The following is a 12,565-nucleotide window of genomic DNA, read 5'->3' as shown; positions in this document are numbered from 1 at the left end:
CAGTCCTTGTCCAAAAAGCTGGAACGGGGTTCTGATTTTGGATGATCAGCCATGATCATATTGAATGGTGGTGCTGGCTCGAAGGGCCAAATGGCCTCTACTCCTGCACCTATTTTCTATGTTTCTATGACATAGGTTAATTGGTTTCAGTAAAATTGTAACTTGTCCCCAGTGTGTAGGATAGTGCTAGTATATGGGGGTGATCGCTGGTTGGCACAGACTCGGTGGGCCGAAGGGCCATCGCTGTATCTCTAAAGTCTAAAATAAAGTCTAGAGTCCAAACCACTTTTTTAAATGAAAATATCTCTATTAATATTTGGAAACATTTTTGCAAGATATGGAATTTTATTAACCCTTGTCAATGTCAAGTTAAGTTCACAGAGTCATACAAGTTGGAATCAGGCCCAACTTGCCCATGCTGACCAACATACTCCATCTGCACTAGTCCCACCCGCGTGCATTTGGCCCATATCCCTCTAGCCTGTCCTATCCATGTACATGTCTAAATGATTTTTAAATACCGTGTTCTGAGTACCTGCCTTGCCTACCTCCTCTGGCAGCTCGTTCCATAAATCCGTCACCCTTTGTGTAAACAAAAAAGTTGCCCCTCGGATTGCTATTCAATCTTTTCCCCTTCACCTTGAACCTATGTGCTCTGGTTCTCGATTCCTCTACTCTGGGCGAGAGACTCTGTGCCTCTTCCCGATCTATCCCTCTCATGATCTGAAGGGCCTGTTTCCACGCTGTATGACTTCATGACTCTTAAGGGCCTGTCCCACTTAGGCGACTCTTTAGGCAACTACCAGGGACAAGTTTCAATGGAATTCACCCACGACAGACATGTGGCCACAACCTACAATAGCAAAAATTGTTGCCACTGTTGCCGAAAATTTTTCGACTTTTTGAAAATTTTGCGGTAGTTGTCTAAAAAAATCGGCCATTTGGGACAGGCTGTAATCTTCATGCCTTAGGAGAATCGTTGAGATGACTTTTTCCATTTGTACAGATTCTGGTATGAAAACCCAGGAGTGTTCAGCCCAGCGCAGGTAACTCAGGTGAAACAAGCCTCGCTCGCACGAGTCATCTGTGACAATAGTGACCACATTCAGCAGGTGCAGCCTGACGTCTTCAAGGTGGCACATTATCCTCAGGGCTTCCTCAACTGCGGGGAAATCCCGGGGATCGACCTGCGGATGTGGCAGGACTGCTGCGAAGGTAAGCGGCGGCAAATAGCGGCACGGTGACGGGGCCGGGAGAGTTGCTGCCTTCTTCTTCTTTCGTGTGGCGTGCACAGCCTAAAGTTGTTGGGCAACTTGTTCTGTTTGATCTTCCGTTTGTGCACGTCGAGTTGATTGCATTAGTCGAAACAGGGCGGACCACGCGAAGGTTGCAATCTTCCACCCCAGTTGCTGCCTCACAACGCCGGAGACCCGGGTTCCATCCCGACTACGGGTGCTGCCTGCCCGTGACCTGCGTGGGTTTTCCCTGAGATCATCTGTTTCCACCCCACAAAGACGCACAGGTTTGTAGGTTAATTGGCTTGGTGCAAATGTAAAAATCACCCCTAGTGTGTGTGGGGTAGTGTTAATGTGCGGGGGTCGCTGGTCAGTGTGGACTCGGTGGGCCGAAGGGCCTGTTTCCGCTCTGTATCTCCAAACTAAACTAAATTAAATGAACAATATCAACTGTGTGTGTGTGGGAAGGAACTGCAGATGCTGGTTTATACCAAAGATAAATACAAAGTGCTGGAGCAACTCAGTCTAAAGAAGTGTTTTGGCCCGAAACGTTGCCTATTTCCTTCGCTCCATAGATGCTGCTGCACCCGCTGAGTTTCTCCAGCATTTTTGTCTACCTTCGATTTTTCAGCATCTTCTTAAAAACTCAGCAGATCAGGCAGTGTCCCCCTGAGTTTAGACTTTAGAGATGTTTTAGAGATACAGCACAGAAACTGGACCTTCAGCCCACGGGGTCTGTGCCCACCAGCAACCACCCTGTTCCCATGGACTATCCTACACACTAGGGACAATCTACAATTGTTTTTACTGAAGTCAGTTTACCTACAAGCCTGTACGTCTTTGGAATGTGGGAGGAAACCAGAGCACCCGGAGAAAACCCACACAGTCACTGGGAGAACGTACAGACTCCGTGCAGACAGCACCCACAGTCAGGATCGAACGCAGGTCTCTGGTGCTGTGAGGCAGCAACTCTACCGCTGCGCCATTGAGTCAGGGGAGATGTGAGGCAGGAGAAAGTGATAGTTGGATACTGGCGAGGATGTGTATCATTGGAAAACGGACAAAGGCCAGAGAGGGGAAGGCAAAAGCAAAGATCCTATAGCGGAGCAAGATAGACCACTCCTGCTAAATGCAATGGGCTGACGTGTAGTACGCAACGGAGCGGAATGTGGGCCTTTTTTTCATCCATTTCAGTAACCCGACCCAACCCGACTCGCAGTGTAATCAACGTTGTGGGGGAACAGTTTGCGTTAATAAATTATAATTATGAAAATGATTTTTACCAAATAACTTTTATTTTTACGAGGATGTTTCCCTAACCGGCTTCCGTCTCCGCACTAGTATCTTTGCTCCGCTATGGGATCTTTGGTGCAGAGACGGAAGCCGGTTACGGAAATGGGGCCGAAAATTACCCATGAATCTGCCCATGACCGTACTATGTCTTTTTCGTCGAGTGATCTATATTGCTCGCTGTAGGATCTTTGGGCAAAAGCATTGACAAAGTCTGCCCCAGTGTGTGTGTGTGTGTCGTGTGTGTGTGTCGTGTGTGTGTGTGTGTCTGTGTGTGTGTGTGTGTCATGTATGTGTGTGGTGTGTGTGGCGTGTGTGTGCGTGTGTCTGTGTGTGTGTGTGTGTGTGTGTGTGTGTCGTGTGTGTGGCGTGTGTGTGTTGTGTGTGTGTGTGTGTCTGTGTGTGTGTGTGTCTGTGTGTGCGTGTGTGTGCGTGTGTGTGTGTGTGTGTTGTGTGTCTGTGTGTGTCTGTGTGTGTCATGTGTGTGATGGGTTTAAAGGGATGTGGGCCAAATGCAGGCAGGTGGGACCTGTGTAGATGGGACATGTTGGTCGGTGTGAGCAAAGTGGACCAAAGGGACTGATTTCTTGCTTATGGTTAAAATGCTCTGATCATTCGGAGTAACACCTACTAGAAAGGACAATAACTGCCCGTCTGAGCTGTGAGCATTTCCCAACTGTACAGGGCGAGAGATCGTACGTTTTAGTGAATATAAGGTTTTCCTTTATGTTCAGACTCGGCGCTGACAGAGTCACGCTACCAAGGCGTATTTATAACTTTAATAGAATAAGTTGAAGGAATGTCCGAGTTGATTACACTATAGAATAAATATTGGCCTGACATGTATTAAATTGTGTCGAGCTACAATTCCCAGATTCCAGTGTTCACGTGATGTTGGACAAGGTATCAGCTGTTCTCTGGCATTGTGGATGGAGCCAATTGGCACATTGGCTGCACGTGTGGGACATATCTGCTCCCATCTAGTGGCGAGAACAGAAATAGACGTGTAATGAGGCTGTCCCACAGTACGACCTAATTCTCCCGAGTTTAAAAAAAAAAATCAAACTCGTGGTAAGCACGTAAATTGAACGTAGCGGGTACGTCGGAGCTCGGGGCGTCTCTTAGCGGCTCGTAACGCTAACGGCAGGTACTCGGGAAACGCGGTAAGCTCATGAAGATTTTTCAACATGTTGAAAAATGTCCACGAGAGCCCCGAGTACCTACGAGCGGATATTACCGTAATTCTCCGAGTTCGAATCGGGGGAAACTCGGGAGAACTCTTGAATGAGCTCGTACAGTGGGTCAGCCCCATAAGGATGGTGAAGGTATTTCAAAATTGCTGGAGAAACTCAGCGGGTGGGGCAGCATCTGAGGAGCGGAGGGATAGGGGACGTTTCGGGTCGAGACCCTTCTTCAGACTGATGTGTTGGGGGGGGAGGCACCTGGTGTTCCCAAGCGGTCTCCCATCCAAGTGCTGACCAGGCCTGAGCCTGCTTAGCTTCAGACGGGATCGGGCGTGTTCAGGCTAGTATGGCCAGAGGATGGTCATATCGTTCATAGTACAGGTGTCTATTTAGTATATTTGTTTGTCTTGTATTATGGGTTTTGTGTTGATTTATTTAGCACCGTAAATATTATTGATTCAATTATTTTTGGTTTAAAAAAAATTTGAAATTAAATAAAAACTTTAAAAAAAAAACCCAAACCATCTCCCCCCCCCCCCCCCCCCCCCCCCCCCACAAAGACCCCCGCAGAAATAGACGTGAGCGCAGTTCCATTTTGCACGCGTGTCAGAGTTTATGGGGAGAAGGCAGGGCAATGGCGTTAAAGGGGCTGTCCCACTGTACGAGGTAATTCAAGAGCTCTCCCGAGTTTTAAAAATATTAAACTCGTGGTAAGTATGTAGAATGTACGTAGCGGGTACGTCTGAGCTCGGGGACGTCCCGTAGCGGCTCGTAACACTAATGGCAGGTACTCGGGAAACACGGAAACTCGTGATGTTTTTTCAGCGCTGTGAAAAAATGTCCACGAGAGCCCCGAGTACCTTAGAGCGGCCATTACCGTAATTCTCCGAGTTCGAATCGGGGGGGAAACTCGGGAGAACTCTTGAATTAGCTCGTACAGTGGGACAGGCCCATTAGGAGGGAGAGATAGATAGAAACATAGAAACATAGAAATTAGGTGCAGGAGTAGGCCATTCGGCCCTTCGAGCCTGCACCGCCATTCAATATGATCATGGCTGATCATCCAACTCGGTATCCTGTACCTGCCTTCTCTCCATACCCCCTGATCCCCTTAGCCACAAGGGCCACATCTAACTCCCTCTTAAATATAGCCAATGAACTGGCCTCAACTACCCTCTGTGGCAGAGAGTTCCAGAGATTCACCACTCTCTGTGTGAAAAAAATTCTTCTCATCTCGGTTTTAAAGGATTTCCCCCTTATCCTTAAGCTGTGACCCCTTGTCCTGGACTTCCCTAACATCGGGAACAATCTTCCTACATCTAGCCTTTCCAACCCCCTTAAGAATTTTGTAAGTTTCTATAAGATCCCCTCTCAATCTCCTAAATTCTAGAGAGTATAAACCAAGTCTATCCATCAGCCATGATCAGCCATGATTGAATGGTGGAATGGACTTGATAGGCCGAATGGCCTAATTCTGTCCCCACCACTTATATAAACTTATAACGTGGTGAAATATTTTTTCTTCGTCCAGACTGCGCAAACCGTGGACAATTCAACACGCTCTCACAAAGGTTCCACGCCAAGCGGTCAGAAGAATACAGTTTTCCAGAGGCTACAGACGCACATCAGAAGCAGGAGCCACGACTAAGAGAGAGGTAAACGAGATGTACATTCTCTGGTTGAGCAACGGAAAAAAATCTACGCTTATCTTTTTTTCAAATAAGATCAGTACAAGCATTTTTCTTGAAGAGGTGACAAAAAGATTTCAGGGGGTTTACGGGGAGAAGGCAGGGGAATGGGGTTGAGGGGCAAAGAAAATCGGACCAGAGGCCACAGCCTCAGAATAAAAAATACGTCCCTTCAGGAAGGAGATGAGGAGGAATTTCTTTAGTCAGAGGGTGGTGAATCTGTGGGATTCATTCCCACAGAAGGCTGTGGAGACAAAGTCAATGGGTGTTTTTAAGGCGGAGATTGGCATTCTTGATTAGTGTCAGGGGTTATGGGGAGGAGAATGAGGTTGAGAGGGAAAAGATAGAGCAGCCACGTTTGAACGGTGCAGTAGACTTGATGGGCTGAGTGGCCTTATTCTGCTCCTATAACCTATGAACAAGTGGGTACTGGCAACATGGCAACTCTTGTGCACTGATTGTGTGTGGTCTTCTATTCTTTTGTCCAGTAAGAGGTTTAGGTTTAGATGGCTCCCTCTTTCAAGAGCGAGCTTGGTAGGGCTCTTAAAGATAGCGGAGTCAGGGGATATGGGGAGAATATTGCGTCCTGATTGGGGATGATCAGCCATGATCACATTGAATGGCGGTGCTGGCTCGAAGGGCCGAATGGCCTACTCCTGCACCTATTGCCTATAGATTTATTAATGTCACATGTGCCGAGGTACAGCGAAAAGCATGCTATCCAAACTGGCCGGACATACAACAAATGCTGGAGAAACTCAGCGGGTGAGGCAGCATCTATGGAGAGAAGGAAGAGGTGACGTTTCGGGTCGTCTATTCCTTCGCTCCATAGATGCTGCCTCACCCGCTGAGTTTCTCCAGCATTTTTTGTCTACATTCGATTTTTCCAGCATTTCACAAGAAGGACGTGGCCCCTTATTCTTTCCACAAAATGTGGCTTCTCAGGTGCTGTGGCATTGAAATTAACACACCCACCTTTGCATGTAAGTGCCTGCTTAATACACTGAAGTGAATAATCCTTTGCCATTTATAATCTTAAAACGCAAAGCACTTTGATTAATGGCAAGACCTGCCTTAATATTAACGCTTTACTTTGTACATTCTTGTTTCTTCAGATCATTTAAAAAACAGACCAATTACATTTTAACTTTCGGGAAGTTTTAAATGAACTTTTCTGCATATTTTGTGCAGGGTAATATCTTTCATTAACTTGCTAGAAATGTTCCTTCTTTGCTCATTTCCTAATGACAAAGCATTGCAATAATTACAAGCTGATAATAGCAATGCAAGTTAAACATCGTTGGAGACTTGCCGGACATCTTTAGCCTTCCGAGGTGGAAGGGCTTTGGTTGGTTTTCTTGGCCGTAGTTTTGCTATGGTTGGTCCCGGATAGATTGTTGGGGGAATTTGAGCCTAAGAACTTAGGTTGGTGCAGTGGTAGAGTTGCTGCTTTAAGGGCTTGTCCCACGAGAATGTGACCTGCATGCGGCAAGTGCGACCAAACCGGAAGCGGGGGCTGCGCGGAGGTCGAGTGAGTGACGTGAAGTTCGAGCGAAGTCCGCGGGAAATTCGCGCGTGACGTACGGCGTCGAGACGTTGCGTATGCCCGTCGAGGCGGTGCGTACGGCGTCGAGGCGGCTGCGGGCCGGCAGGCCGTTGCCGCGCGGAATTTTTGAACACGGTCACAACTGCATACGGCTCCAGCGATCGAAGTGGGACCGGCCCCGCGAGGCCGTACGGCTCAAGCGACCACGTTAGGTCGCGCTTGCCGCATGGAGTCACATGCTTATGGGACAAGCCCTTTACAACACCAGAGACCCGGGATTCAATCCTGACTACGGGTGACTAAGGAAATAGGCAACGTTTTGGGACGAAACCCTTCTTCAGACTGAACAAGGGTCTCGACCTGAATAGTGGCCTATTTCCTTCGCTTCACAGATGCTGCCTCACCCGCTGAGTTTCTCCAGCATTTTTTGTCTACCTTCGATTTTCCAGCATCTGCAGTTCCTTCTTAAACAACCAACAAGCCTGCACGTTTTTGGAATGTGGGAAGAAACCGGAGCACCCAGAGAAAACCCACACAAACTCCGTACAGACAAAACCCATAGTCAAGATTGAACCCAGGTCTCGGGCGCTGTTAGGAAGCAAATCTGCCACTGCGCCACCGTGTGCAAGGTGTAGTCTAAGGGGCTGAGAACGCTCCCTTGCAAACCTCCAATGTTGATGGAACGATTTGATAAATTGTCAGCTTTTAAGGGATGATGTATATTTCCTCTAGAGGTGGAGAACTCCAGGAAAAGATTTCCAATTCCTCCTCTATCCGGGCTGATAATTGTGGAGATGAACTGGAAAACCTAAGGAGAAAGGTAAAGATAATAACTACTTCAGATATTTTGCAGCCACATCACCGTTCCGATGTCACCTGCAAGATCTTAAAATAGTTAACATAGAAAATAGGTGCAGGAGGAGGCCATTCGGCCCTTCGAGCCAGCACCGCCATTCATTCCGATCGTGGCTGATCGTCACCAGTCAATAACCCGTCCCTGTCTTCTCCCCATATCCCTTGACTCCACTAGCCCCTAGAGCTCTATCTAACTCTCTCTTAAATCCATCCAGTCATTTGGCCTCCACTGCCCTCTGAGGCAGGGAATTCCACAAATTCACAACTCTCCTGGTGAAAAAGTTTTTCCTCACCTCAGTCTTAAATGGCCTCCCCTTCATTCTAAGACTGTGGCCCCTGGTTGTGGACTCGCCCAACATTGGGAACATTTTTCTACGCTGCACTGCCTCAATCACAAGGATGTCCTTCCTCAGTTTAGGAGACCAAAACTGTACACAATACTCCAGATGTGGTCTCACCAGAGCCCGATACAACTGCAGTTTTCACATTGAATTTAGAATCGTAGCTGTTTCCATTCTGTATTGCATCAGCCAACTTCATAAGCTCATAAGGTATGGGAGCAGGATGGGAACATTCAACCCATTGCGTACAGTTTTGGTCTCCAAATCTGAGGAAGGACATTATTGCCATAGAGGGAGTGCAGAGACGGTTCACCAGACTGATTCCTGGGATGTCAGGACTGTCTTATGAAGAAAGACTGGTTAGACTTGGTTTATACGCTCTAGAATTTAGGAGATTGAGAGGGGATCTTATAGAAACTTACAAAATTCTTAAGGGGTTGGACAGGCTAGATGCAGGAAGATTGTTCCCGATGTTAGGGAAGTCCAGGACAAGGGGTCACAGCTTAAGGATCAGGGGGAAATCCTTTAAAACCGAGATGAGAAGAACTTTTTTTCACACAGAGAGTGGTGAATCTCTGGAACTCTCTGCCACAGAGGGTAGTTGAGGCCAGTTCATTGGCTATATTTAAGAGGGAGTTAGATGTGGCCCCTTGTGGCTAAGGGGATCAGAGGGTATGGAGAGATGGCAGGTACGGGATACTGAGTTGGATGATCAGCCATGATCATATTGAATGGCGGTGCAGGCTCGAAGGGCCGAATGGCCTACTCCTGCACCTAATTTCTATGTTTCTATGTTTCTATGAGTCTTCTCCATTATTCAGTCAAGGCTGATCTATCTTTCCCTCTCAACCCCATTCCTCTGCTTTCTCACCATAACTTCTGACAACCTTATGGGCCTGTCCAAAGGATGTCAAAAGTTATGGTGAGGTAGCAACTCTACCGCTGCACCACCGTGCCACCCTAGTGGTCCACCGTGGGGCCTAGTGTATGTTACTTGCTTCACTAACTTTCCATGCCAACACCATCAAATGAAGTTGTTGCTTTGTCCCAGTCTCTTAAAGAAGTCCACTCCCTACATATTCGCGACAATTTACAGAGGCCAATTAACCTGCAAACCAAATAAACTCTGCTGTGAGTCACTAGCGGTGACTATTTCAAAAAATGTTCCTATTATAATGAATTAATATTTGTTATTGTTGTCCTGCAGCCATTTTTCCTCCCGAACTTGTGCAGTAACTTCCACGGTTTTAGTTTAGTTTGGTTTAGAGATGCAGCACGGAAACAGGCCCTTCGGCCCACCGAGCCCAGGCTGGCTATCGATCGCCCGTTCACACACACTAGTTCTTTGTTATCCCACTTTCAGTTTTCAGTTTGTAGATTAACCTACAAGCCCGCACGTCCCTGGGATGTGGGAGGAAACCGGAGTACCCGGAGGAAACCCACGCGGTCGCGGGGAGAACATGCAAACTCCACGCCGGCAGCACCCGAGGTCAGGATTAAACCTGGGTCTCTGGCGCTGTGAGGCAGCAGCTCTACCCGCTGCACCACCGTGGCTAACTTCCTATATTTGTCATAGCTCTATATATATAATATTTACCAAATTAATGAGTAATAATGTGGTTTATGGAACTCAAAGAAAACTGTTCTTTCTGGAAAGGAGAGAAAAATCTGCGTGGTTATTTTAGTGTCAGTTTTGGAACTTTTGTTTTGATAAATAGGTAGAGATGCTTGAAGCTCGCTTGAAGGTGACGGGCTGCGTGGACAAGAATGGGAAGGTGCGAGGGGAAGGAGAACATTGGGAGAGAGACCCTTGTACGGAGTGTCACTGTCAGGTAGGTCATCTAAGTCTGGACGCTGTGGAACGGCTGGAAACTTCACCAAGAAACAGTCGGGCGCGGGAATATTCCTCGTTGAATCGAATGCCTCTAACCGCACACTCTCAAACTGAGAATTGTGGGGGGGGGGGGAGGTGGGGAGAAAAACTCACACAGCGTGGAAACTGACCCTTCGGCCCATTCCAGCCCTGCCGACTGTATAAAGTGTTATTGACACCGAGTCATAAAACATCAGAATAATCATCAGCCTGAAGAAGGGTCTCGACCCGAAACGTTGCATATTCCTTCGCACCATGACCCCTGGTTCTGGACTCCCCCAACATTGGGAATGTAAATTATGTTGTGTCTTGGGTCTATTTGTTTGTAATGTATGGCTGCAGAAACGGCATTTCGTTTGGACCTCAAGGGGTCCAAATGACAATTAAATTGAATCTCTTGAATCATTGGGAACATGTTTCCTGCCTCTAATGTGTCCAAACCCTTAAGAATCTTATACGTTTCAATAAGATCCCCTCTCATCCTTTTAAACTCCAGAGTATACATGCCCAGCCGCTCCATTCTCTCAGCATATGACAGTCCCACCATCCCGAGAATTAACCTTGTAAACCTACGCTGGGCTCCCTCAATAGCAAGAATGTCCATCCTCAAATTAGGGGACCAAAACTGCACACAATACTCCAGGTGTGGTCTCACTAGGGCTCTGCACAACTGCAGAAGGAACCTGACAGAGACGTCACCTAAACATGTTCTCCTGAGATGCTGGCCTGACCTGTTCAGTTACTCCAGCACTCTGCGTCTTTTTTTGTATTAACCAGCATCTGCCATTCCTTATGTCTACTTTGAGTTCAGCGCTGAATCTTACCATCTGTTTGCTCTCTAGAAGAGGTGGGTCGGGGCAAAACCTGGCAAGTAAAAGTTTGTAAACCACCATCTGCAGTTAGTTCACTGTGTCTTGCTTTTTGACCTGAAATATTGGCTCAGTTTTGTTTCTCCACAGGTGCTGCCTGACCTGCTGGGCATTTCCAACATTTTTTAATTAATATTTCAGATTCCCCCACTCCATTCTCTCAGCATATGACAGTCCCGCCATCCCGGGAATTAACCTTGTAAACCTACACTGCACTCCCTCAATAGCAAGGATGTCCTTCCTCAAATTAGGGGACCAAAACGGCACACAATACTCCAGGAGTGGTCTCACTAGGGCCCTGTACAACTGCAGATGGACCTCTTTGTTCCTCTACTCAACTCCTCTTGTTATGAAGGCCAACATGCCATTCGCTTTCATCACTGCCTGTTCTACCTGCATGCTGCTTTCATTGACTGATGAACAAGGACCCATAGATACCGTTGAACTTTTTCCCAAATTGACACCATTTAGATAATAATCTGCCTTCCTGTTCTTGCAACCAAAGTGGATAAGTGGATTTGAGTATAGGAGCAGGGAGGTTCTACTGCAGTTGTACAGGGTCTTGGTGAGACCACACCTGGAGTATTGTGTACAGTTTTGGTCTCCTAATCTGAGGAAAGACATTCTTGCCATGGAGGGAGTACAGAGAAGGTTCACCAGACTGATTCCTGGGATGTCAGGACTTTCATATGAAGAAAGACTGGATAGACTTGGTTTGTACTCGCTAGAATTTAGAAGATTGAGGGGAGATCTTATAGAAACTTACAAAATTCTTAAGGGGTTGGACAGGCTAGATGCAGGAAGATTGTTCCCGATGTTGGGGAAGTCCAGAACAAGGGGTCATAGTTTAAGGATAAGGGGGAAATCTTTTAGGACCGAGATGAGGAAAACTTTTTTCACACAGAGAGTGGTGAATCTCTGGAATTCTCTGCCACAGAGGGTAGTTGAGGCCACAGTTCATTGGCTATATTTAAGAGGGAGTTAGATGTGGCCCTTGTGGCTAAAGGGATCAGAGGGTATGGAGAGAAGGCAGGTACGGGATACTGAGTTGGATGATCAGCCATGATCATATTGAATGGCGGTGCAGGGCTGAATGGCTTACTCCTGCACCTATTTTCTAATTTCTATGTAACCTGACATTAAGCTCACCTCATGTTTGTTACCTACAGGATGCAGAGACCACATGTGTGATGCTGAGCTGCCCTCAGAACTGCAGAAACCCAGTGACGAGACAAGGCAAATGTTGCCCAGACTGTGAGGGAGAGTGACGGCCATCAAAAACCAAAGGAGTATAATCAGCTGATTATATCACACAGGCACTGATTACATCCAGGACTATTTGAATTGTTCTGTGTTATTGTCACAGTTTTTATCCCTATGTCCCCCCCCCCCCCCCCCCCCCCCCCCCCCCCCCCCCCCCCCCCCTCGTCCCTGTGCCTCACCTGGACTCGCACCCACTTCCCCCCCCTACCACCTACATTCCTTCCTCTGGCTTCACAATTCGCACCTCTTCAAGCCTTATCATGCAGCGTTTGTCTTTCCATCTCTGGCCTTTGTCCAATCATCTGCCCATCAACACCCCTCCCCCCCACCACCACCTCACTACCTGTATCCACCTGTCACTCACCAGGCTTTGTTCTGGTTCATAGGTTCCAGGAGGAGAATTAGGCCATTCGGCCCATCA

The 12,565-nt window shown here is 47.4% G+C and overlaps 1 protein-coding gene across 1 annotated transcript in view; it reads left to right on the top strand.

Moving 5' to 3' along the window:
• Positions 1–12,281, top strand: part of LOC129707527 (peroxidasin-like) — a 96,918-nt gene extending 84,637 nt beyond the window's left edge. The window contains exons 20-24 of the mRNA XM_055652644.1: positions 1,007–1,215; positions 5,241–5,364; positions 7,676–7,763; positions 9,858–9,971; positions 12,051–12,281. Coding sequence (XP_055508619.1) covers positions 1,007–1,215; positions 5,241–5,364; positions 7,676–7,763; positions 9,858–9,971; positions 12,051–12,149 — 634 coding nt within the window. The 3' untranslated portion in view covers positions 12,150–12,281. The remainder of the gene's footprint in view (positions 1–1,006; positions 1,216–5,240; positions 5,365–7,675; positions 7,764–9,857; positions 9,972–12,050) is intronic.
• The last annotated feature ends 284 nt before the right edge of the window (positions 12,282–12,565 follow it).

This window comes from Leucoraja erinacea, chromosome 21 (genome assembly GCF_028641065.1).
Source record: "Leucoraja erinacea ecotype New England chromosome 21, Leri_hhj_1, whole genome shotgun sequence".
In the NCBI taxonomy this organism is placed as follows: Eukaryota; Metazoa; Chordata; class Chondrichthyes; order Rajiformes; family Rajidae; genus Leucoraja; species Leucoraja erinaceus.
This window is presented reverse-complemented; position numbering and strand designations above follow the sequence as displayed.